Here is a 26756-nt window from a genome sequence, read left to right on the forward strand (position 1 = left end):
GTTTAGCTTCTAAACGTCACCATCGGTATGGAAATCTTCAGCTTGAGTGTTCATGATTCTGTGAAATAAGTTCATAATTCTGTTTAAAACTGTTCTGACAATAGCGGTGTTGTCTTGCTTTCTATGGAACAAGTTAGGGAATTCAGAGGTGAGGATGGAAGGCTGACACTGACTTCCTAACATTCAGCTCCTGTTTGCCCACTTGGCAGATGGTTACTGGTTTTTATCTTTGTGGCTGGTTTATGTTATCCTTGTAAACCAAAGGGATACTTTTAATGTTAATTTTAAAGTTAACTGTTCTTTAGGATTGCGGCAGGTATCGGAATTAAGAATTCCCAAAGCAGGACTAACTAAAATTTACTGAGTTAAAAGTGAATCGATGTAAAAATCTTACTGTTTGGTTTAAGAAACTTGTATGATTGCACAACTTTTTGATTTGGCTTTATTTCTGGACACAAATAATGCTAATTTTTAATCTTTCTTGTAAACTAGGCAAATGGTGGCTCGAAGTTTGCTGGACACTTTGAAGGAAGTCAGTGATGATGAGAGAGATTGTATTGCTGTGTTGGAGAGAATCAGCAGATTAGCTGATGATTCAGGTAGGTAGCATTAAACATTTTACTGGGCTAATGAGGGAAAGTCAGAATTACTGGACCTGTGTTTAGCACAGGACTGGTACGTTCTTTTTCATCTTCAGTATTAAAACTAGGCTTCTGCAAATGCAATAAAACATTGTAAAATTGCCTTTCACTCAATCATTGCCCCAAGGATGATTTTTTTTCCTTATTATTTTCCTCAACAGAATTAAGCCCCCTCAGAATGTAGGATTACCACTTCCCATCAGTATGTCTTTGAGTAACTTTTATTATGTGCTTTGTCTGTTCAGCAGATTTACATGATTATTTTAGATTTGTAGATAAAGATTAATGTCTTGCCTTGAAAAAATCTTGCAAAACATCTGTGCAAAATGCTTTTAGTTTTGGTAGACTTGAAATGCTGAAGTTGTTCCCTTTGTCCCTTTTGGGCAACCAGTTTCAAAGATGAGGCAGCAGGAATTTAAGCAAGATGGGGGTGTAAGTAAAGAGTAGGAGGGCTCTGTGAATATAGAAGGGCTTTTGCTCGCAAAACCAGGAGGATAATGGGAAAAAAAAAGAAGTGAAATGAAAGGAGTGCTTAAAAAGCAGTGGGGGAGTGGAGGAAGGGAAAAATGGTGTGGACAGAGCTGCAACAAGATTCCAGACTGAAGATGCTCTTAGAAAGAATGAAAGGCTTGATTTCAATGTAGCTGGTACAGATGAAGCACCAGAAGGAAGGCTTTAGCAGCAAAACATTAGTGAAGATCTGAATTTCATTCTTTTGTCATTGTAGGAGTGCTGTGGAGAGAAACTCTTATTAAATCTTGTACAAGAAGAAAATGTTTCTTTTGTTTAATGTCTGTTAGTTTTTCTCCCTTCTTCTGGAATTGCAGAACATAATGCTTTCCAACAGTAAAATGGTGTTCTACTAATTTCTATTATCCTGTTGTTACTATCTTCATTTAAAATGCATGTGTTTATTTTTCTGAGGGAATGTCCTTGTTTGGCCAGGGAGAATGGTTTGTTGTGAGCATTACATAAGTTGCTATTCATTTAAGATTAAATGTGTTTTTAATTCAGAACAGTGGCGTGCTACTGTTTCTAGGTGCTTTCCTAGCAAAGCTCTGCTTCTGGGATCTCTATATACAGTGCTTGTTTGTGTGATCATGTTAACAGTTTTGAGTATCAGAAACTTTCTGAAGCTTCATTTCAAGTTTGGAAAATGGGACCTGTCCAGGGGGAAATGGCCTTGTGCAGGAACTTTGTAGCCTTATGTTTTTCATTGGTGACCACCAGTGTGTCAAATTGTTTGTTTAGGTAGAAATGTAATGGCAGCCAGAGTTGAGCTAAAATCAATTTGTTTCCTCTAACAAGGGTGGAGTACATTTTTTAGTCAGGGTTGGTATTTTCTCAGTGTCAGTAAAAGCAGCATTTCAGGCTTTTCCTGTGTTAGGGAAGTTGCCTCAGATCTGCCAAACTAGTAGCACTGGATTCTGCAGCTGCCTCACAAATTAAATTTTCCAAACTTAACTGCAAGTTTTGTGCCTCAAGCAGTTGCAGTACTGGACTTAGCCTGTTTCTGTAAGATAGGTTATTAGAATATTCTTGTGTCTTAAACCATGTGAAAATTTATTACAGAACTAGATCTGCTTTTTGTCTTAATATATATGCTTGGCTATTATTAAAACTGCAACACAGGGTTTTTTGTTTGCTTTTTGTTTTGTTTTGTTGGGGGTTTGTTTTGGGTTTTTTTTTGTCAAGGTTGCTATTACTGGAAGTGTTTTTCATTTTTCTCTTACCTGATGCTTTTTTCCATTTATGATACTTTTTTCAACTTGTTCTGTAAAGCAAAAACCCACACAATTTATAATAAGGAAACATTATAAAAGTATCTGCATTTTGACTTGCTTGGTTAGAGCCAGATACTTGTATGGTTAGAGCTATCCTGGAGTTAAGCCTTCATGTTTAATGTATAAATAAATAAAAATAAAAGCACACTGTTGGGAAGTCAAACTAAACTATGTACAGGTCTTCTCATTTATAATAGGTGATAGTCATATGCCTATTTTAAAACATTTGGAGGTATTTGTTTTCTCTGGTCAAATCAGGTCTCGGAAAGTGAAGTACTTTTTTTGGCAATGTTGGTATAATGAGGTTTGAATTGAAGAATGTACCCAGGGTACACAATAGTTGTTCTCTCATTGTGCCACTGCTGCTGTTATCTAAAATATAGGTACAGCAGTGACCTAGAAATACCAACTGTCCTGAAGTTGCCTAAGCAGTCCTCTGTACTGTTAATACCTTGCGACTTCAGAAGTCCTGTAGTTGGACTGCTGTTTTCAGACATGATCTTTGCTTGAAAAAGAAACATTTTTAGGTATTTTGTTGTTTGATTTATTTTTAAGTTTTTGGGGTTGGTTTTAGGTTTTATTTTGTGGGGCTTTTTTAGCTTTTTTTTAATCTGTTTTGGTTTTGTGTAGGTGTTTGGGTTTTTTTATTTAACATGCTGGGGCTACAATAAGACAGCCATTTCTGTGTTTGAGAGCAAGAGAATTTCAAAACAGTTACTGTTTTTATTCTTCATGTACTGTGATAATATTTAAAGAAGCTAAATGTTATATCCATTGTGCTAAACACTGCATTAATGTGAAATAAAAATTAATCTCTACTACAAAAGGATCTAGGTCCACATATATGGTTGTGGGATGGAAGGCACAAAAAGTCATGAGTCTGTGGTTTGGTATGATTGACACGGATCTTGATATACCAACTGGCTAGCCAAGATGTAAATTTTTTGAGGCATCATGACGAAGGCAAATAGCAGCTCCCAAACTATTTTGAAAAAACTGTTGACAAAAAAATTCTCAAAGAAATAGCTTTAGATGGGAACTCCTTTGGACTCTTTGAGTAGTGCCTTATTAATATTACTAATTTATGAAAGTTTCTTTGAGGGGAAAGAATTAAATATTGTCTATACCTGAAGAATGCTCAGTGATGTTTTAACATCTGTCAACAGCCAGTGTGCAGGTTACGGGTGGATAGACAGCGAGCTGTAGTGAAATGTGTTTTGTGAAGGAGAATTCCGACTACTGTTGTGTAACTGCACGTACCAATGATACGCATTGGCTTTTCTTCTGACAGGGCAGTTTGTACTTCTTAATGAATTAGTTCCAGGTTGCATGTGGTTTTGCAGCCTTAAGTTCACTACTATGATTCTACTGGGAAAAATTATCCACTTCAGGTGATACTGGAAATTAACTGTTCCAGTGGAGGGTACCCGTCAGTGGCAGTTGGGGAATAATGTGCTGTCTCCAGCCTGCTTACTTGCTGAAGAAACTTTTTCTCCAAATTTCAGTTGTTTGGAAAACTTACTTTCTTCAGTGTTTATCTTCATTGCTGTAGTTGGGTGTTACTACTAAGTCTGTGATTTTGCTGTGGGGTTTGGGTATTTTTCAGTCCTTCTGAACTCTGAATTTCCCTGCTGTCTTTGGTAGTGAGTTCCCCAGAATAGCTACAGCTGAGATATTTGGTATTGCTTTCAAATCTGCTGTTTAATTGCTTTGTAATTTCTCTGTTACTTTAGGGATGTTGGGTATGGCTTCCCACTTAGATGTTACATCTTTTATGATGTTTTTGAACCTATAGAAGCCAAGAAGCAGCTTGGCATAGAAGCCCAGTGCTTGGAAAATGTGAATTTATCCCCCATAAACCCTTGTTAGAGATAAAATGCTTATATTTGTGTTAAAACAGCTGAGCCTTCTTCATCTTCAAATGTAGACTAGCCATAGACTTATGTGAGCTTGGACAAGGGTCTTATGTCTGTCTGTTTCACTTGAGTAAATTAGTATCATTCAAACTTCTCTTTATTTTTTTGGTACCAGCTTGTGAATGGCTTGTAAGATACAAAGGCTTCATCATTGTGTGCACAAGTACAATTAACTGGCTTTGAAAGTTGGCCTCAGCTGGAATTACTGCATTGTTGGCATTTTGCTCAGTGTGGTTGCAAGGGGCACCAGAAGCTTTAAACTTCATTTTCTGAGGGAGAGTCTATATCTTCATTTCTAAAATAGTTGTGGTATTTTAGTGTACTATGAAACAGATACATATAGGTATCATTCTAAAGAAATGATGGGGAAACAGAAAGGGACTACCTGGAAGACTGGTGCTTATTTGCTTGAATATAACCAACTAGAATTTTTTTCTCCAAAATGAAAAGTAATCTCTTTACTGCATAGAATCAATTGTGAATGCAGTTTGTGAAACAGACTGATTTTAAAAACAATTATTAGACTAATTGGTCATTAGGTTTTGAAGCTGTATAATCAGGCTTGATATGGATGGCCTGACAATCTTAAATTACTTAATAGAGTGCTTGACCTATGTTAGTAAGACCATTTCAATTGCTGCTGTTGGTATAGTAAGAGAGGCCAACAATACCTGTCAGATAGCACATATTACAGCATTTCATTTCACAATATCTTCGTATGTAAGCAGCATTAATGGGAATGCTAATATTTACCCTTCCCAGCTGTCAATAGCTTTGCCTGTGTTTTCTCCCCTTCTGCAACTTAATGTTTCAGGATTTTCCATACTACTTCTCTTGCCTCCAGCTACACTTAGAATTTTTTCCTTTGCTTGATGTGATCCTCTTTTTGTCTCTCCATGCATCAGATGGGTGACTAATGGTGACTTTACCCTCTTTAATTAGTTTGTATTTTACTCCTCACTCAGTCAGTAATAAAGTCCATTTCTGGGTAGTAAGAGAAAAGAACCTGGTTACTGAAGCAGCACACAAGTCAACCTGTCTTTCTGATGGACTCCTAAGCTCAAAGGGATGGGCCCTGGATACAGTGTATTTTACTTGTCCAGATTTTGTTTTGTCTTCAAAAAAGATATGAAAGTTGGAGGGACAGATGAAATGGGAAATGAGTAATTGAATTAAAAACGTGGATGACCCTAGAAAGAAAAGAAGAGGGGAAGGGAAAGTTATATTTGGGAAAGAAGGGTATAGCTAAAGTTTGAGTTGACAAACTAGAATTTATTTAAACTTTGTCTCTGATCGTGCAAATGACAGTCACTTTGAGAACAGGTGTGTATACAAATCCAGTACTATTGCTGTGCTGTTGGCAGTTTGGCAGGTTACTATACTGTGGACCTTATATTCAGGCTGAATACAGAAGTAGGGATCTATATAGGGGAAAGGGAATGAAGGTGTTTTCTGTGCTGCTTGTTTCTCTCTAGCATTTCTCATTTGCTTTTCACCGATACATTTTTTTAAAGAATGTAAGTGTAAATGTGAAGCTATGCACTTACACCTTTACTTCTTACTCACAACCCTTAACAAGAACAAATGTTAATATTAATAATATTCCTGTGTACTTAAAAAAATAATGAAAAATGTCAGTTAAAGCAGCATTAACGTCACCAGTAATTGTTCTTCATATGCAAGTATAACACAAAAACCTTACAGCCCCTCACAGATGCAGGGGGAATTGATTGCTGCTTGTATTCCAGAATCGTCTTTTTTGGATAATGAAAGCATTGCAGAATTTCTTTTAAATACTGTACGTTGTAGAATAAGCTATTGTGAAATAAATCTGGTTGTGAGCTGGCTCTGGAATAATTACTTCATTTGCAAATAACTGTTCTGGAGCAATTAGTTGGTATTGTACTGTGCAGCCCTGCAATAATCCCCTTTTAATTTCCAGTAGACAGGTAACCATGGTGCTTTACTTCCTCTCAGCTGAAGTGAAATACGAAGTGAACTGAAGCCTCAGCAGGGATGAAATAAACATTACAAATTTATGTAGGAAAGCTAAGTGGCTGTGCTAGGACTAGTTAGATGAATATATTGGCGGTTGGCTTACATGAGAGATGGTGTCAATTTCTAAGGGACATTTAAATGTTTTTTCATGGGTGAGGAAGGAGCAGTTAATGACTTCTGTGCTTTTGGAGTTAGTTTGGAATGTTGATTTAAATAGTGAATTGTGAAATAGCTAAATTGAAGTTTGGTGTGTGCAGATCAAAATCTGCTCAGGTTCTGGAGACACTGGTTGGAATATATTGCTAGCTTCATGTGGCCTGGAAATTGAGAGGGGTAGAACTGTGTCATTCTGGCACCTTCTTTTCAAAGTTATTTCATAAACAGAAGAAAGGGAAGTCTATTTTCATTTTCTTCTGTCATTCTCTTAGTTTTGCTTGATTTCTCTAACTCAGTTCAGTGTAATTCTGTATCTAGAGAATGCACAAGACCTGATAGAATGAAATAAAGTGCTAATGAATAAGAAGAAAAATGAGTTTGCTTCTGAGATCAAATTTTTTATATTAATATTTGTTTTCAGATTTGATTTGACAAGTTCAGCTTTTTTTCCCTAGTAGCCTGCTACTTTAAGGCATAGACTTGTACCTTCAGGACATAGTTTGAAAAGAGTAGTATTTAAAGACACTTCCTCTGCTAAATGGAAAAATACTGTTCCAAGCAAGTGTTATGGAGAACCTAATTGTACACGGTGATTTTCCAGAGTGCCTAAAATAGAAACTTTAAGTCTTGATGTGAAGCAAAATTCTCCACCCAGATGTTCTTTATACTGTATGAAAGTCTATTCCTGACTGTATTGTACAGTGTAAAAAAATATGTAATATAGATGTATTCCCCAGCTAGATGACCTTCTGCTTTAAGAGGCTGTGTGTAGTAATTCTGAGTGATAATGCCTTGATCCATTCATTGTGGTGATGACCAAACCATACATTTGGTTATAAAAAGAGAAAAGATTAAGCTGAAATGGTGGATACTGTCAGATATTGAAGCCTGCTGGAATCTGTATTTGGAGCTGCCACCTGTCTAAGCTAAAGACAAAGCTGAGGAATGGATGAAGGGAATGAGAAAGTGCCTTATCTTTAGTGGAGATTTTTGGCATTGTTGCTTGGGTCTTTAGAAAACATACTGCAAAAAAAGCTCTACTGTAACCTCATCAGACTGCAAGATTAGGCTCTATTCAGTACACACTGGAACATATGCTTCAGCATTTGGAAGAATTGAGCTCTTATCTGAATTGGTAAGCTTAAGGTTCAGGTTCTTGCATAGCAGCAGTAATTGCCGAGAACAGCACAAATGCCTTTTTGATAATGAATTATGGTGTTGCGTTACACAGCCAGTTACATACACAGTGCTCGTTTGTTGGTTGGTTTGAATTGACCTTGCTAAGATTGCAAAGCCATGTACTTAAAAGTTAGGGAATGTAAGAACTAGGGTGACTTTACAGTTCTAATTCATTCCTGGGCATTAATTTTTCAAATCTTTAATTGTACCATCTCATCTGTCTGTGTTCCTCACAAAGCCAGAGCTTGCTTAGTAGCTGTGGAAGAAGGGGGCTCACTTTACGTGAGCAGCTCTTCAGTACTGTCAGGTAGCGTGGCCATTCTCTTAAGTGCAGCATAATAGATGAACCCTGTTCTGAGGAAAAAAAGGATCTTATGGTTTTGATACACATTGCTTTCTTACTGGAGTGCTTCATAAAGAAATTTATGAATTCAATTTCCCAACAAATCTAGCCAATTTGGGGAAAGGAAGTGTTACCATTACTTTACCAGTGAGTGGGCAAGCTGTAGAGGTATCACAGTCAAAACAGTGTGCCTGCTTTGAGTGCCTAGTGTCTAAAGCTTTATACGTAGCTTTCGATATGCTTAATACAGATCTCTTTTGTTTGCTTTGATTGCAGTGCTGGTATTTCTTCAGCAGTGAAGACGCAGAGTTCAGACTTGCAATCACATGAGCAGTGTGCAGTTACTCTGTGAAGAGTCTGGCTTGAGCATTTTGCACAGCTTTGTGCTAGACAAAGGAATGGCTTGGGTTTCTCTGCATTTTGCTTCTTTCATCCTGTTTTGATGGTAATGTCACAGTAAGCAGTCCCAGTGCCCTCTGTTACCATCACTTGCTTGATTCCGTCATCACATAGTTCTGCTACTTGAGGGAAATCTGTGACTGCAGAGGGAGAACAATCTTAAGTGCCAGTTCTTGCTGTTTAATCATGCTGCTGTGGTGGGACAAAAGTTGTGTCAGCCAGATGAGTTCTTTGATATGGTTTGTTGTCTGGCTGCAGGAACAGTTGCACTGGCATAATGGTGCTGCAGGTTTTGGCTTTGAGAGGGTGGGAACTGCCTGAAGGAAATTCAGAAACAATTTAAGAAGCACCGCTGCCAAACATACAGCTTCAGCCAAATTTATCTTCCTCATTCTCCCTCCTTCCTGCCCCCCACCCCAAGTCATCATGTCTACTGCAAGAAGTAAGGCAGGAGTCCTAAGAAGAGAGAATGAGATCCTAGTGATAAGTGTTGTGACATGAGCCTCTCGTACCCTTAGATCTTGTCCTGGGCATGTCTTGAAATAGTAGCCTTTTGGGAAAGGTGGGAGTAAGTCCCTCCAGTCCTGGCACTGGGCCCTGGTTCCAGTTTCTTGTACAGCAAGTTCCAGTCTCCTTTCCTTTTAGTTGCTGGTCTTAACTCCTTGTCAGTTGCTTCTCAGCCCTCCATCCCTCTTTGCCCAGTCTGATGGTTCCTCATTCTGTTCTGTTTCCCATCTGCAGCCTTTGAAAAAGTGGGAGGGGCTGTGTACAGCCCCCTCAGTTTGTTTCTTCTCGTAGCAGTACCAATTTAGGTTGACTTTCTGCTCAGCAGGTTTCTTTGGAATAGGTGGCATTCATAGGGAGTTCAGACAGATTCTGATACTTGTAATGTTTGGTAGCTTGCTTGCTTATACCTCCTCTTGGGTTTTTTTACTAAGAATATGGGACCCATCTTTTTAGTAGTTTAGCAATACAGAGTGTAGTTGTACCTGGTTTTGCAAAAAGATGGTGCTTGTCAGAATTAAGCTTGACATAAACTTACTGATGTGAACACTTGAGAACATACTTTGTGTGTACGGGACTGTAAGAAGTTTGTTCTGACAGTATCTGGCAGTATCCTCGTAAACATTTATTGTGCCTTTTTTGGTTATATCTTGACCCTGACAGAGCCAACAGTACGGGCAGAACTGATGGAACAGGTGCCTCATATTGCTATGTTCTGTCAAGAAAACAGACCTTCGATCCCATATGCTTTTTCCAAATACTTACTGCCTATTGTGGTACGATACCTCGCAGACCAAAATAACCAGGTAAGTGTCTCTTACAAACAGTTTATTAGCTAGTTGAATATACCGGGTGTGATGTTAAATTTAAGTAATTTAGCATCACAGAAGTGTGTAATATTTTGGGGGTAAAAAGACTTTGAATTAACATGAAGTACATGGCACTCTGAACTTCTGGATTAAAGAAAATTTCCAACATCTTTACATCTAACATGATCTGTTCTGATTTAGGGCCTTTTATCTGGTATTGTATTCTTATGGACAAAATCAAACAGTCATTTAGAGATGCTTACATAATTTAAATTCTGTCAAAAAGGAAGAGTAGTCATGAAGAACTGACTCCTTGGTATAATTCAATTTTTTTAGCTCCTTTTTATGCCTTCGCGACCAGTTATTTGTATATTGATTCAATAAAGCTTTCAGATTGAACTTGCTCTGCAGGTATGAGTTAGCTTGCCTAAAGCTTTCTCTAGGTTTCTCCACATCATTTCAGAATAGACTAATCCTAGTTGATACATTAGTTTAAGAATTTTAGGCCTCTGAGTTTGTCTCTCTTCCCCCACTGCTGTCTTGCCCTTTCTAAATTTTCCATAATTAAAAATAGGTATCCAAACCTATTGCTCTTAGTAGTTGTTTTGCTGATTCTTGTATAATACAACAGCCATCTGCTTGATATTGTCTTGCTTGCAGATTCAGTGGTTCTTTTTGTTGTCTTAACCTCTGTTGATACTCCGTAGTTCATTTGGCTGGGTTGCTCTGAAACAAAGATCTCAAAGGTGTTTTCAAAATTGTTATGTTGCAGTATATAGCCCCTTGCTGTATGTGATGTTTTCTTTTCTAATGATTTTTTTTAAAGAGAGGCAGGGGTTAGCCATGTGTGAAGTCCATTATTAATGTATATCTTATTGTTGTACAGACTTTTTTTTAGGTGGGACTAAGCAAAATTGTGTCTCAGAACTTAAAATACAAAATAAACACAGTTATTCATTAGCAGCCAAACTTGTTAATCTCAGAAAAAGAGGATTTGTTTAATAAAAGTCACATTCCTCTGAACTTTGTTACTCCCAATTAGTCGTGCTGCTTTTCTTTATATATTGCATGAGGTTTGCCATGACTGCTTTTTTTGACATCGCTGTCCTGTGTTTTGGGAAGTGTGTAGGTGGGCACTTCTGCAATAGCATTGCCTTAGTTTAAGATATGCAAGTGTTCTTGGGTTCAATCACAGTTTGTTTCAAACATGAAGTGTCTGCAAAACTGCTTTTGCATCACTCCTCCTCTCGACAAGTGCAATTAGTATAGGTGTGTGGCAGTGTATAGGTACAGCTTCCAGAATGAAGAACATACATTTAAACAAAAAACCTCTTTGAATTCCTTGGTTTGTTTTTTTGTCTTTTTATGATAGGTAAGAAAAACAAGCCAGGCAGCATTATTAGTTCTGTTGGAGCAAGAACTCATAGAGAGATATGATGTGGAGACGAAAGTATGCCCTGTTCTGATAGATCTGACAGCTCCAGACAGCAATGATGATGTGAAAACGGAAGCTGTGGCTGTAAGTAACAATACAAAATCACATGGTACAGTTTGCTTGAATGCTTGATACTGCAGTCATGGTAGTGTGTTTCCAAGTTGCACATCCATGTGGTATTAAAGCAAAAAAATTACACTAATATCCATAAATAATCTGTAACTTTTTCCATGCTGTGTTACACTCAAGGTTGGGTTTAGATTCAGTAGCTTATGTATGCTGTAAAGAAAACCCCAGCTGGACAAGGGAGCACGTGGGATTAATGTTAAATTAATTATTTAATTAATATTTCATAATTAAGTGAATAATTCAAAGCATCTGCTATTGTTCCTTTTTGTTTTTTTTTTCAGGTTGGTTTGTTCTATGGAGGTTTAAATTGCATTTGTGGAAAATTTCAATCAGTGGGAAATCTAATGCTTGAGTTCTGTTGGACTTTGCTCTATGTCTATTCTCTTTATTGATTTTGTCCTGTTTTATTGGAAAAAATAATAAGCATCTGAGTTGAGTAATTCATTGTTGATTCGTGTATTTATTTTTTGCATTAGACACAACCGTAATAATTATAAAGTACTATGTGTAAAATTAAAACAGTAGGGAAATAATTTAATTTATAAAGGAGAAATGGCAAAATATGTGTGCCCTGATGATTCCCTTGAATTTTTGCAATTTATGTTGATGCTTTTTGCTGGACGATTATTTTTATTCTTTTGGCTTTGCTTGAGACCTCATTTAATATTTTACTTCCATAATGTGGCTGAACTTGTAAACAGTAAGCAAGCTGGGCATTATTGCATTTGGTACTGAATTTCTAGTACTTGCTTGAAGAAGCTTACAGATATGTAAGGAAATATAATGTAAATAAGAATATTTTTTAATGCAGTTTCATTGTTTTGAAGATACTGAAACCTGACAAAGGTTTCTGTAGCTCACCAACCCCCTAGAGGTTAGACAAATAATAATTTGCTATTACAGGAAAATTAATTTAAATAGTTCTACTGACGTGATTAGTAAAGTTAAAATTATTTCAGTTTACCTTCTTTTTTGGAAAGTTTTAATAAAAATCTGAAAGAGCAGTTAGAGGGAAGAGCTTTCACTTTCTTTAGTAGGATATGCTTTTCCAGTAATTTTATGTTAGGGGGGGGCTCATCCTCATTATGGAATGTTGTAATTTTTACAACAGAAGTTGTAGAAGTTACTTCAGAATATTAATTGTCAATAATTTTCTGTTAATTGTAAATATATATTCATTAAGTATTCGAACAGTGAAAGAATCTTCTTGGGTATTTTTTTTTATTTTTGTAGGTCTGGCAAGATATAAGAGTAATTTCTGAGTTCATTCACCTCCATTAGTTAGGAATTTGATTTAGTTTGGTGAAAAGCAATGTCTTCTGCAGCTATTTTACATCATGAAAGGGTGAGAATAAAAAGAAAAAAAAAACCATAGGATTTTTTTAGAAGTGGCCAAACTTTTTCAATTAAAAATATGTTTTTTTTCCCCAATATTTTTCACAATTTTCAATAAAATTATGTGCATCAGAATGAAGAACAAATGAAAAAAGCCTCTGCTTAACTGGCATGAAGTTGTGTGTTGTGCAAGCATCCCTGATTAGTGTCTGTCTGTCCATCAGATAATGTGCAAAATGGCCTCCATGGTGGGAAAGGACATCACGGAAAGACTTGTTCTTCCTAGGTTTTGTGAGATGTGCTGTGACTGCAGAATGTTTCATGTTCGTAAGGTATGAATTATCAGCATCTGGTCTGGATTATCTGTGAATGTCATGAACTTGGGACTTTCATTTGACTAAATGACATTTTCCTGCTAAATCTTGTTTGTTACATGTATAAGTGAAAGCTATGGGGTTTCTTTGTAGTTTTTTTCCCCACAGATTTTATATTTGACAGTGATTTTTTTTTCCCAGACTCCCTACCTTTATTATCAGAAATAAAGAAATATTCTGCTTGTCCTTATGATTGTGTAGGTAGCCACAAAAATGTGAACCAACAGTAACTGATACAGCATATCAGCCACCTGAGCTCATATCTTTGTGTATAGATGGAATTAAAGATGCTCATTAAGATGAAATAAACCAGTACTCCAGCACGGTATTTGGGTGCTGAGGCTGTGTTTTGGTTTTACCCTGCCATTGCATAGCTTATTTTCCCTGATAACTGCTTGTATTCTTTAGTTTGACAGCACTTAGAACACGTTTTATCCCTTTTACCTTTCACTTTATTTCTGGGTGGTTATTTTGTAATTAAAAAAGACTGATTAAGCTTGAATTGAAGAAAACCAGTCTGAATTCATTTATTTATTTTTAAACCATGGGATCTGATGGCATGGGGAAGTAACTGATACTGAGTTTGCACTAAAACCTATTTTATGGTTTTAAAAGCTGTTTATTTTTTCCTTTGATTTTGTGTGCTGTATGAAAACTATAGTGATTATCTTTCGCGTTTTGTCTGCAAGGTATGTGCAGCCAATTTTGGAGATATCTGCAGCGTGGTTGGGCAGCAAGCCACTGAAGAAATGCTGGTAAGCCATTTCTGAAAGGATGTTTCTTTTTAATACAAGTCAGTAGCACAGCTGGACAAGGTACAGAAGAAGGGCACCTGAATGTAGTAGTTGTCTGATCATTTCCCTTACGAGGGACTAAAAGAAGCATGACTCATCAGTTTTGCTGACATGAGGTTATGATTGATATTTACAAAATCTTGAAGACAGTTATGAATACAGAACTCTTATTTGCCAAGTCACACGATCTAGAGTTAAGGCCCACTCTATTCTAGAGCTGGGAGAAGGGTTTAAACCAGGCTGAAAAAAATATGTTGGGCTGTGAAGGCAGGGTATTTTCAAGTTCAAAAATACATTAAGCAAGAAGTAGGCAGGAATGTGCCTTCTAATGTCCATCTAATGCCCAATAAGAGATGACAGATACAGGAGGAGCATGGGAGGGTATAGACGGCTAGAAGTGGCTTATGTGGCCTCTTTAAACATCACTTAATGCTGCTGTTCATTGATTTAATCTTTTAGAGTCCATTTTCGTGGCTCTAACAAAGCCTCACAGCCTTCCTGGGAGGGAGGGAAAGAGAAGGAAAGGCAGAGAAAATGAATCTGGGCAATAACAAATGAAGTGAAGGGAAGAGGTATAAATTCAAAATGGAAAAGCAGGGAACTGGGTGGAGCAGTGAGCAGAGGATCCTTAGCAGTGCTCCCGTTCTCCTGGCAGGTCCAGGGGGCTGGTGGGTTTTGCTAGGCTTGGAGACATGATGGGGCTAGGGAGCAGAAATCAACCTGACAGTTGCAGGGATCCTTCTTCAAGTTTTCTCCTCTTGAGGATGTGGACAGTGGGTTGATGAGTCAGTGTCATGAATTAGTGAGGGACTGACTTGGAGAGAGCGTAAATGCAGGGGTGACTTCAGCAAGAGGCTCTGCAGCTTTTTGCAGATGTGGTACTGAGACAGGTAAGGCTAGTGTAACCCTCAAGGCATTTTTTTACATTCTTACAGCATTTGCTGCATTTTTCCCTAGGTACTGTGTGATTCAAGCCATTTGATAATTAAGTAGCGTTTGCAGATTTACATCCCATATGTTTCTTGCTTTGGGATGTAAATTGATTTCTCACACTCCTCACACTCAAATCGTTTCATCTATAGTGAAAAACAAGAAAGAATTTGAAAAAAAGGGATGTAAGTTAATCCTTACAAACAGTTAACAAAAAAACATGGCCTTGGAAGAAGGAACTGACCATAAATACGACATTTTGGAGCACAAAATAAGCTCAGGGATCACCAAATGGTTAATGAGACTAACCAGAAATTTACAGGAACTGTGTGTGAATTATCCAAATTAGCATACTAAAAGATCCACTCTCAAGCAAAGAGAGCCCCCTACTAACAAAGCCCTCTCCCTCCCCACCAAACGTGCATGGTTAAAAAAAAGCACACTGTACTTTTAAGTGGAGATGAGACTTGTAAGAACCAATGAGAGTGAAGTGTGACTAAACAACTGTAAAAATTGTTCAAAGTGTCTAAAAAGTTCTGCTATGTGTTAAGTGGTGTGCTGGCTTTGTGGGTTACCACCTAGCACTCATCTCTGCGCAGACAGGCGCTGCACAAGTATCTCGACACTGTGTGTGGATCGGCGCTTGCACCCCGGGTGAAGAACCCAGATTCAGGGTAACGACAGAAATTGGTAAATCCAACAGTGGGAAGTTTAGTCGTTTACATTTGAGTGAAAATCTTACAAAAAAATCTGGTCTCTGATAAGCAAAACGTTAATGCAACAGTATTCTTTATGAGTTTTGTTCCGATCAATGTTCCGACCTGCTTTAAAAGAATGGTGTAGAGATGAGAGTTTGTCTTATGATAGGTTTTATGGGCTTGGGGATATTTTTGGAGTTAGGTTTTTTGGCTATAAATGAGGTTAGAAACTTAGGACTTCCTTGCTGTTCTTCAGACAGCTGCATTTTCCTTATCTGTATCCATAAGTAACATGAGAGCAACTGATTAGAAGGGTGGTGCTCCTGAATGTGTGTTCTTTGTCTTGCAAATATTAAACTGATGCATCTGAGTATGAGGGTGGAGAAGCATATGAAGGAAGTGAATGTGAAAAAAGAGCTTGCTTTGAAACTAGTGCTGCCTGTTAAGACTTGCAAACTTATTCATTATGTTCCTAATAGCTGCCGAGGTTTTTCCAGCTCTGCTCTGATAATGTGTGGGGAGTTAGGAAAGCCTGCGCTGAATGCTTCATGGCAGTTTCTTGTGCAACATCACAGGAAGTCCGGAGGACAAAATTGTCAGCCCTTTTTATTAACTTGATTAGTGATCCTTCACGATGGGTAAGAACTGTTTTTTATTTCTTGATGAGCTGTTATATTTAAAGGATTTTGCTGTAATAGTCCATATAGAACTTTTCCCCATAGGTGTGGATAACATAACTTGTTTCACGCGACTCAAGCTAAATTCTTAGACTGCGTAGTTTGTCAATGCTTGTAGAGTCCCTCACGTTTTCAATGCAGCATGTAAGAAAAACCATCAGTGGGATAACTTTTCTTAGCTACAGAACTGTCTGTGACTTAACATTGCTGAAAGTCATTAACAAAACTGGAAAGTTAGATGTGACTTATTTGTATTTCTTCAGGTTCCTTACCACCACCTCCCTTTTTGGGGTGGTGGTGGTAGTGTTTGTTGGTTTTGTGTTTGGTTTGGGTGGGATTTTCTGTGTGTGTGTTTTTTTTGTTGTTGTTGCTGTTTTTTTCGGTGGTGGTGGTGTTTTGGCGGTTTTTTTTTCCTCTGTGTGTTGTTTTTTTTTTTTTTTTTTTTTTTGGGGGGTGTTTCTTTTGTCTTGAAGATGTACTCTAACCTTTTGTTATTGAGCAGATTTCTTCTAAGAGCCAAAAGCACATTTTTTGCACAGGAGCATGAGATCTTGTATCCTGGAAAGTTGTGCAAGTTGTAGTCCAGCAGAATTCATAAGATAATAAGAACTGAGGTAGATAATTTTTGAGAAGGAGAGAGAAAATAGTAGGAGAAAGGTGGAGCAAATGAACAGCAAAGCCAAATAGGAAAGGGAGAAAAACGCAGAGCTTATTGTGAGTCGGACTTACAGTAGTGAAATGTCTGTTCACTGCGTTAATTTTTTCCTTTAAGTCTTTAAGTTGTTAAAATTCTTAACTGAGCTTTCAAATTTACCTGCTTCTACTGTCTAAGTAATTGTGATTTCTTCGGTTGTGGAGAGTAGGACAGTCGGCTTAGTTACCCATGATTTGCCCTGCTTTTTCTTAATTTTTTTTTTCACTTAGCACTTTATGTATACAGCTGGCTGACTGTCTAGGCAAGAGCCTCTGCTGTTGCTTTCCTCAGTAGGCTTATGACCCTTCCAATTCCTAGTAGCAGGTGTTTGTTTTATAGCACAGCAAGATTTTTATATATATAATTAATTTTTTTTCACCTTGGACCCTGTCCGCTAGGTCCGTCAAGCTGCTTTTCAGTCTCTGGGGCCTTTCATATCAACTTTTGCTAATCCATCCAGCAGCGGCCAGTACTTTAAAGAAGAAGATGGTAAAAACCCAGAAGATTGTAGTTCTGCACAGGAAAGCAGGTAAAAAAACTTGCTAAATCTACAAATTGTTTTTTCCCCCTTGTTTTTTCTTCTGCATGCGCTTCAAGTTAAGAAAATTAACTTTCCTGTATAAATTTAATATTTATCTTGGTAGACGGAAAGATCTGGAACTTCTAATCTTACTTATAGACTACTAGAACTTTCAGTAATTTACTAAAAATACATGACTATTCATTAAGATATCTTAGGGTATACCTTCTGTGGTGACGTGACTGACTTGATAGACAAGGGAGAGCAGTGGATATAGTCTACCTAGATTTCAGTAAGGCTTTTGACATGGCCTCCCATAAGATCCTTAAAGAGAAGCTGATAAAGCAACATCAACTGAACAAGCTGTGAACAAGCAGTGAGGACAGCTGGCTGAATGGCAGGGCCCAGAGGGCACTGACCAGTGACTGACACATAGTTGGAGGCCAGTAACTGGTCAGGTACCTCAGGGGTCAACATAAGGTCCAGCCCTGTTTAACATCTTCATTAACTACCCAGACAGTGGAACAGGGTGTACCCTCAGCAAGTTTGCTGATGGCACAAAACTGGGAGGAGTGGCTGATGTGCCAGAGGCTCATGCTGCCCTTCAGAGGGGCCTCAGTAGGCTGGAAAAATGGACTGGCAGAAACCTCTTGAAGTTTAACAAGGGGAAATGTGAAGTCCTGTACCGCGGGGGAAACAACCCCAGGTACCAGTACAGGCTGGGGTCTGACCAGCCGGAGAGCAGCTTTGCAGAAAAGGCCGTAGGGGTCATGGTGGACACCAGGTTGAACATGAGCCAGCAGTGTGCCCTTGCAGCAAAGGTGGCCAGTGGTGTCCTGGGCAGCACCAGGAGGAGCCTTGCCAGCAGGTCGAGGCAGGTGATCCTGCCCCTCTGCTCAGCACTGGTGAAGACACAGCTGGAGTGCTGGGTCCAGTTCAGGGGCTCCCCATTATGAGAGACATAGACATACTGGAGAGAGTCCAGTGTAGGGCCCCAAAGCTGCTGAAGGGACTGGAGCATCTCTCCTGCGAGGACAGGCTGAGAGAGCTGGGGCTGCTAAGCCTGGGGAAGCGAAGGCTCAGGGGGATCTTATCGGTGTACACAGATACCTGAAGGGAGGGCGCAAAGAGGACAGGGCCAGGCTCTTTGTGGAGGTGCCCGGTGACAGGGCCAGAGGCAGTGGGCACACACTGCAACACAGGAGGTTCCCTCTGAACTTCAGGAAACACTTTTTCTGTTGTTTTGTTTGTACTGTGAAGGTGAACGAGCACTGGCACAGGTTGCCCAGGGAGGCTGTGGAGTCTCTGTCCTTGGAGATATTCAAAAGCTGTCAGGGCAACTGATTCTGGGTGGTCCTGCTTGAGCAGGGGGGTTAGCCCAGATGACCCCACAGGTTCTTTCCAACCTCAACCATTCTGTGATTTATTTTGCTATGCGGTAATTAAAACTAGTTTGATAAATAGCAAGCTGATAGCATGTGTGTGAATTTTCAAGAGCATGTTTGTAACAAGTGTATTTTGGTTTTTAAATGTTCATTTGCTTTGGCATTCAGCAGTGGACAAGTAAGGACTACAGAAGATGTCACAACAGAGGATAAGCACAACAGGACAGAGGATCTGTCTTCAAATGTTGATAATGACGATTTTTCCACAAAACTTGAGAATGCCATGGAAGATCAAAATACGGTGTCAAATAACTCCCAGAGGGAAAGCAATTTCCAGACTGAGTCATCCTTCCATTGCACTTTGTCTTCAGAATCTTGTGGGGAAGTGGCTGACGAGAATGAGCGAAGTTCTTATTGCTGTACAGCAGGTCTGCGGGAGGCTGGGGTGAATTCACAGGAAACCTCTCTTTCAGAGCAGGAATTGTACAACTCTTTCCATTTCTGGAGGACTCCACTTCCTGAAATAGATATTGACTTTGAGCTTCAGCAGAATTCTGAGAGAATACTTGATAGAGAAATTCAGGAACTCACCATGCCGGTGTCTCCAAACATTCCTATGGCAACAAGGAAAGAATTGGAAGAAATGATAGAAAATTTGGAACCCCATATAGATGATCCAGATGTTAAAGGTATAGTAAAGATACCGAAGCATTTTTACTGTTCGAAGGTAAACATATGTTGCTTTAGCAGTTTAGGCTTTAACCTTTCCATTGTTTTAGAAGTGACAAGTACTGCTTTCTTCCAGTCCTCAAAGAGATTGTCTCTGTTTTGATTTAATTGTGATAATCAATGAACTAAAAGAGAACTTGTGTTTGTGTAAAGATGTTTAAAGGTAGTATGATTCCTTCTGTAAACTGAATACACATAGAGTTAGCAGTATAAACTTTTGACTGCTTGGTTTGACAGTGTAATCAAATAAATGGTTCAATGGCTTAAACTGTTGATCAGGAAATTAATGTATAGTTAGCATACATGCAGAATAAGAAGGCGGATTAATATTATTTTTTAAAACATTGAAGTGTGATGAATTGTTTTAATTTTATGCATTATCAATGATATTTTTAATGAATTGATCTCCATTTTTGTGCAACGGCTTTATTACTGCAGTCAGATGTTGTTGTCTTAAGTGTGCCAAGTTTGTGTCAAACTGAGAATTGATCCAAACTGAATTTTTGAAGTGAGTGCACATCCTCCTTTTGAAAAGCTCTTGAAGGTTGTGGAAGGGTTTCATAAGTATAGAGCAGCTGGTGGAGCTGTACCTCAGAGGCACCTCCTGGGCTAAAATGACTTGGCTGTTTCACATGTACCTGCTGGAGATACCTTTCTTAGAATTTATTCAGCTTATGAATACCATAAGGCACTTGATCATTGCAGTCAAAGCCCAGAAGTACCACTGAGGAACAAGCCTTGTTACTCTAGAGCTGAAGAATCCCTAGGGGAAAGCATGCCTCTGTACCAGAAAAAGTAGGAAGAAAAAGGAGGGACAAGCTGGGAGTGGGAAAAACTTTTTAGAATAAACTGATTCTGCTTTCAGCTTATTTTTGTTTGTTAGTGGGTTGATATGCTGATAACTTTTCCTTAATCCATTTTGGGCTGTTTCTATTTAATCTATTGTGAAGTCAGCAGATGAAGCTTTGTTGCTTTAAGAGTGCTTTGGGCACTCTCTCTCTAAGGCAAGAGAAGAAAATGTTTCAGCCTTGCTGATGATCTCAGTCTTTGCAGAACCCATCTCTGAAGCCCACTGTTAAAACTTGCACTGCTGTTCAGGTTTGTTTTTATACAACCTTGTTCTGTCCAGTTACAGAACATACCTGAAACGCTTCTAATGAAGATTTATATAGGCATGTATTTGTATGTCTAGAATTGTCCAGTGTTATGGAGTCGTTTCTGTTGTGTGTGTGTTCATGTCTTGTTTCAGAGCAGGTTGGGTTTTTTTGTAGCAAGGTGTCAAGAGGTGTTCTATGCAGTTAGTTGTTCACTAGCACTTGCACATTTCAGTAGAAGAAAAGTATTACTAGGTTGTCAACACCATGGGTTCCCAGTGCTCACAAGTTAGGAGAGGTTTGAATTAGGGTTACCAGCACCATTTATTCTAATTTGGAGTGGGGTGGGGGTGGGTGTTCTTAATTACTCAGTCATCATCCTATGCTGTTCAGTATGTCTGACCTGGTCAAGGCTGTGTAGCAAAGTCCCATGGAACACACCTAAACCTTGTACTCTTCTGCCCCCTCCCTCTTGCCTGTACTCTTCGTTATTCAGTCTAAGTACTTCAGAAGCTGGAATTTACCAACATGCCTGTTTTGATTTGGTAATGTTGCTATTTTTGTTTTACACTAAGTGCCTTGAGGCATAAGGAAATTGAGACTTAAACCAATAAAATAGTATGGATTTTGCCTGCTTGTCTCAAACACTAAAGTGTGCATGGAACAGGTTGGTATCGAGACTTTAGTCTCTGAGTAGCTGACTTAATGCCTATGTTTTGGACCTTATGCTCAGTAAATTGTGACATGAGGGAGGTAGACTCCCTTTGGGTGATCCAGAAGATCGGAGCCCTGACTGCCTCTTTGCTCATGGCAATACCAGGAATAATGCTTCCATCTTTACCATCTAAAGCTGTCGTTGCAAACTGATGGTGTATATATTCAGTCCTAATTTGTTATTTTCATAGAAATTTTCTGAAACTTCTTAATTTCACAAGTAATTTTGTTTCCAGAATATGTGGCTTACAAATGTTTGCCAAATAGCCCAGGTTCCAATTGGTGCTTGGGGTCTTTGCCTGCCACCCTCCCCCTCTGCCCCTTGCAAGACTAGCCGTTACATTTTTATGGGTATTGTACTGAGTGGGTTGGTTCTTAGTAGCAAAGACTTGAGCAAGTTAAGAATTATTACTTTTTTCCCCCCTCTCTTTCTTACTTTTAAAATCCCTGTGACCTTTTTCTTGCACTTATTTTCTTCATTGGTTTGCTGTCACCCAAGTCCTGGATTCCTGCTTCCATGCTGTGCTCCTGTCTTTATTGCTGCATTCCCAGCCAAGGGATGGGAGTGGAAGATGCTGTGTTCTCTGTGGTGGGTAAGCGGAGGCCTGCCATACTGGAGAGCTCCCATAAGTACACGTCTTCTGGTTTCTGAAGCAAGTGGGGCAAGCACCCTAGGGACATCACAAGGTGAAGTGGGGATGAGTGACCAAACGTCTAGTTTGGGAGTGAGGCTGTAGTGTATGATGTTACGCATGTGTCAGTAAGGTTAAGTTGTTCAGGCAACCTTAACCTGTAGCCTTTCAGTTCTTGACTGTGCAACTTCAGCATCTTTCTCTTAACATGTTTTGTTTTGGAGAATATTTTCTAAACTTAAGAAAATTAATACCTCTTATGTGGAACAGTATTGGCCAGGGTCATTGTCTTGGAGTTTTTGAAGGTTCTTAAGATCACACTGAATTTTGATTATTTGACTCTGCAGAATAACTGGTGATGGTAGTAAAGTGGTATCCTTCATGGTACCATCAGTGGAGGTGGATTTCCATTCTTCTAGTTGGTTTCAGAGGGAGTCTCTGACAGCTGAGGCAGGTGCGGATATTTGGTACTGGAGTTTAAGTGGCAATGATTCTTTGAGTCAGAGGAGTACAGGTGGTTTCCTGCGTGCCCCCACCCCACCCCGTGGTTTGTGCAATGTATACATCCAATACAACTACTATACCTTTATACCCCTATCCCCTCTCCATATGTATTTCCTCTCTCATTTCCTTTTTTGTTTTCATTTCTCTTCCTTTCTGGATTCTGCATTCCTCTAATTCACATGTCTCACCTCACCCTTCCATGTTGTATGGGTTGCTTCTTCCCTCACCTGCTTGCATCACTATAGTAAAAGTGTTGAGAACAGAATAACTGAGTTTTTATCTAAGGGGTACCTCGGCATACCCTACCAAGGGGAAGGGTCAGTTGAAAGGAAAGGCATTGCCATCTCGTGTACCCCAGAGTATAGTATGTTCAGTGCACACCCCAATCTTCCAGGTGTCTGGGCTGCCAGGCCCTAACGGATTACTGTTTACTTACATAAAATGAACTGTTTGTGTGTGGGGGGGGTTTCTGTGTGTGTTTTGGGGGGTTTTAGGTTTGTAACTTGACTGTGTTTTCTGTGTTTCTGTAGCGTACCTCTCTATCATCAGAGCAGTTTCCATTTCAAACTTAAAATCCTTGCTCCAAGGCATGGAGACTGATGAGGTCTCTAGCAAATAAAAATTTTAAATAGTGACCAGCAACTGCTGTAGAACATTTTTTTTTCCATAATCTCATTCTCAGAAAGGGGTGAACTGTTTTAACTGCATCTCGCTGCCAAAAATCTTTACCTTGAGGCTTTCTTTCCAGAACTAGCATGTTGCCAAAGTGATAAATTTGAGTAATAGGTAGTAGAGCAGTCGGCAACAAAGGTAAAGAAAGCTTGTCTTTTCACAAACTCTGCTAGCTAGCAGAGCTACACAAGATATGCAGAGTTAAGCAGTGGTATTTAATCCCTGTTAATAGGACCTTTCCAATTCACTGGCCAGACATCCTGAGGATCTCAGACTGGGAGATGGAAACCTGCACATTCCTTTGAAGTACGCCAGCTCTTTTAAGATTATCACAGAGTCTTTTTTTCAGGTCACCTTTTTCCAGCTCCCTGAGGCTGCTGCTGTTTTTACTTACTCGGGTGGTCGCTTGTCTTTCCCCAGATGTTTTTTTTCTTTATTTTTCTTTCCAGGGGCACTTTCTTCAGCTTTGTCTCCTTACATTCTGCATAGAAAGCGCTAGATTGTGTAATGTCAGCTTTTCTTAATGTTATCTGGGGGAAGAGAGAAAGTCCAACTTGCAGGTTAGTGAGGCTAGCTGTGGGGCTAGCTGTGGCTTATGTCAGTTACAGGCTGCTTTGCCAAATGGAGACCTAACGGGGATAAACCGGCCCAAATCTGGCATCAGTTGATCCCATTCCTTATAACATAGTTCCTTAACATAGTTTTTCTAAGTTAGGCTGCTAGTGCTACCTGCAGTAAAAGTCTAAAATGGTATTGTTAATGGAACAGTATGTGAGGAGAAGAAACTCTTATTTTTACGTTTTAATTACTTGCATCTCAGTACCCATTAAAGCAGCCATAGCTTTTGCCTCTTGAGTAAGAAGTGAGGGTATGGAAGGCAGATCCTTCAGACAGAAGAAAGGAGCGTGCTGCTAAGTAATACCAGTGTCTTATGGTGAAACACCAGGAGAAATGGAAAACAACAATAAAGCATGTTGAAACTCCTGAGGACCAGGAAATTTAAGAAGGCCAGGTGAAACACGGTTTTGAATTTAAAGGTTGTGCCAGTTATTTTAGGATGCAGTTACAGTAGCCAAGAGTAAATAATTCCTTGCTGAAAAATACTTCTCACCTGAAGCAAAAGTCAAAGGAAGAAAGAGTTAGTTAGCAGATGGTTTAAGATCCAGTGAGCATTGACCAGTGCAATATGCACAAACCTGACCTTTCACTCCAGTTTTTCCTGAAGGTAGTTGTGAGAGCTAGTCAGCCAGCAGATTCCCTTCCAGTCTTCCTCACAAAACCGTGCTTTCCAAGAGCTCTGGAGGCATTTCTCTGTGTCATGCCTGAGAGGAGGGGGAGCCTTATCCTTTGCTTGTGCTTTTAATGGTTTTCTGGAAAATGTTGCCTGTCTTAGGGCTGTAGGAAAGATCTTTCTGGGAGATGGGAAGGAGCAGCAGCCACCTCAGTCAGGAGGGTCTGTGGTGTGTGATGGGATTATGAGGGAATGTGCCCTGGCACAAGCAGCCCAGGGTGGTGAAAGACTGCTCATTAGGATGCTGTTTCAAGTTTAATGTCTTCAGGGCAGCCACCTAGAGCTCTGCACACATATGCACATACTCACACATGCACTCTCTTTCTTTTCCTCCTTTACTAAGCCCTCCACCATTCTGGAGCCTTTCATAGTGACTATGCTTGGCTCTTTTTTTGCTTAGGACCTTAAGATGTTTATGGACTTCAGGTCATTCACCTTTTGGTGAATGACAGCACTGGAGTCACCCTTGGTGACAGCATCAAAGAAGGAGGCAGGCGCTTGCCAGTCAATGAAATCCTTGGGAGTTTGGCCTCTCCTGTTCTTCATCCCCACATTTTGGGATTGTAGCGTTGGCAGGAAGCTGAGGAGATGCACGTTTGAGTGATGGAGAGTCCTTGACTTAGCATAAACACTGCTTAGCAACAAGTAAAACATCAATGCATTACCAACATTATTCTCATCCTAAATCCAAAACACAGCATTGGTCCAGATACTAGGAAGAAAATTAACTCTATCCCAGCCAAAACCAGGACAGATAATACCATCACTTTTGTTACTGGAACTAATCTTTGGAACTCTGTGTTTTTTTCAGTAAATACATATTCAGTGTTGAAGCAATATGTGTTGCCTAGTCAGAATAAGCTTTCTTGACTTCTGAGTGAAAATGAGTGTACTTCTTTTTCCCATGAAGTTGTCCTTCATGAAAGGAGTCTTCATGAAAAACGTCTCCTTGATGTGCAGCAGAATACAGTTATTCTTAATTTTCTTATTTGATTTCTCTAAATGAGAATAAATTGGAAATCACAGGCATTTTTGTGCCTTAGGTGCTCTGAAATGACCACCTATTTTGCATGGGCCTTAAAAGTACAGAGTTTTGTCAGTGAAGTAACACTTGAAGAATGAAGTCATAGGAATTTTACAGTTTAAGATTAACAAAAGCTTCCTATTTATATGTCTAGATTATATATTATATTAAAGATGCATATTGAAACTATTTTCTAACATAATGTGTTTGATAGTGGAAGTATTAGTGTGATGTTGGTTTTAAGTTTCTAACTTGCTGTGCTTTTTCCTGTTGAGGTGAATTGCAGTAATACAGCAAGAATATCTTTCAGTTATTCTATCAGAAATTTGATGACGTTACAGAGCTAGCATTACATATTGTAAAGAATTATCTTTACTCCTTCTCATCAGATTCCGCCTAGAAACCAGTGAACCTGTAATGTGTTTCCCAATTTTTGCTAGCTAAGATTGTGCTTCTTGTAACAGATGTATTGCATATATGTGTCTTCTGTCTACAAACGAGTCCAACTTCCTTTGTTTAATCGTTGTTAATAACCCTATTAAAAAAGCTAGAGGGAGAAATTTAGATACTGTAACTTAGTATGGCAACGTGGGATTAAAAACAAGCATATAGTTTGTTGATTAATTTTACAGTGAGCATTTAAGAAATGTTGGAAAAGCTGAAGTCTATGATGAACAGAGCTTCTGGATGGCTGGGTAAATTTAGTGGGTCAGGAGATTATTCCCCCTTACCTTCTTGGAAAAAAGTGGAGGAGGAGAGAGGCCAGGTAGATCTGTCAGCACTGAATTCTGTGTCGCTTGCAGCTGAGATTTGCCTCTGATACCAGATCTGCTTAGGTCAGGCTATATCCAAGGAACATTGCTCAGCAAAGCTTTTTTTAATTAGCACTAAGCAGAGAGATGAAAAGCAAAGGGGTTCCAGAACTGCTGGATCTTTTTCAAAAGAGTGGATGGCAGGGTGTGAAGTGCTAATGCTTTCTTTTGATGAATAAGAGGGCATCAAACAGTGCAACCTTTATTATTTGTTTAAAAAATGGAAGGATGCTAAAGTGTCCTGTCCAGGAAAGAGTTACCAGGGTCTAGCATCTTCCTGTATAGATCTTGCTTTAGAGTTGCTGTAAAAACACAGGAATTTAACGACCAGAGGGAGAGAGACAGCCTTTCAGAACCAAAATCCTTTCTGTATGAATAAACCTGTTCTCAACCTTTGAGTTACCTTTCCCTTCTCTCTCTTAGTCCCACCTCCCACAAAAGACCCAGTCAGTAAGTTAATATTCATGTGCTGCTCTGCCCTGAAGACTATTTGCACCGTTGATATGTACCGAGATTCTTAAAGAACTGATCCTGCCATAACAGCAGTCTCTTACTCCTGTTTTGGGTTTGGATTTTTTTCTTTA

The 26756-nt window shown here is 39.1% G+C and overlaps 1 protein-coding gene across 6 annotated transcripts in view; it reads left to right on the forward strand.

Annotated features, from left to right (window-relative positions):
• The window catches only part of PPP4R1 (protein phosphatase 4 regulatory subunit 1), a 66287-nt gene that overhangs the window by 22994 nt on the left and 16537 nt on the right, over window positions 1–26756 (forward strand). For 4 of the 6 annotated variants that reach the window (XM_040587973.1, XM_040587974.1, XM_040587971.1 and 1 more), the window contains 8 exons: window positions 493–599; window positions 9584–9726; window positions 11102–11248; window positions 12853–12960; window positions 13692–13757; window positions 15904–16062; window positions 17194–17324; window positions 18869–19389. In XM_040587973.1, coding sequence (XP_040443907.1) covers window positions 493–599; window positions 9584–9726; window positions 11102–11248; window positions 12853–12960; window positions 13692–13757; window positions 15904–16062; window positions 17194–17324; window positions 18869–19389 — 1382 coding nt within the window. The remainder of the gene's footprint in view (window positions 1–492; window positions 600–9583; window positions 9727–11101; window positions 11249–12852; window positions 12961–13691; window positions 13758–15903; window positions 16063–17193; window positions 17325–18868; window positions 19390–26756) is intronic. The other 2 variants (XM_040587972.1, XM_040587977.1) reach the window with 2 other exon arrangements.

This window comes from Falco naumanni, chromosome 3 (genome assembly GCF_017639655.2).
Source record: "Falco naumanni isolate bFalNau1 chromosome 3, bFalNau1.pat, whole genome shotgun sequence".
NCBI lineage: Eukaryota > Metazoa > Chordata > Aves > Falconiformes > Falconidae > Falco > Falco naumanni.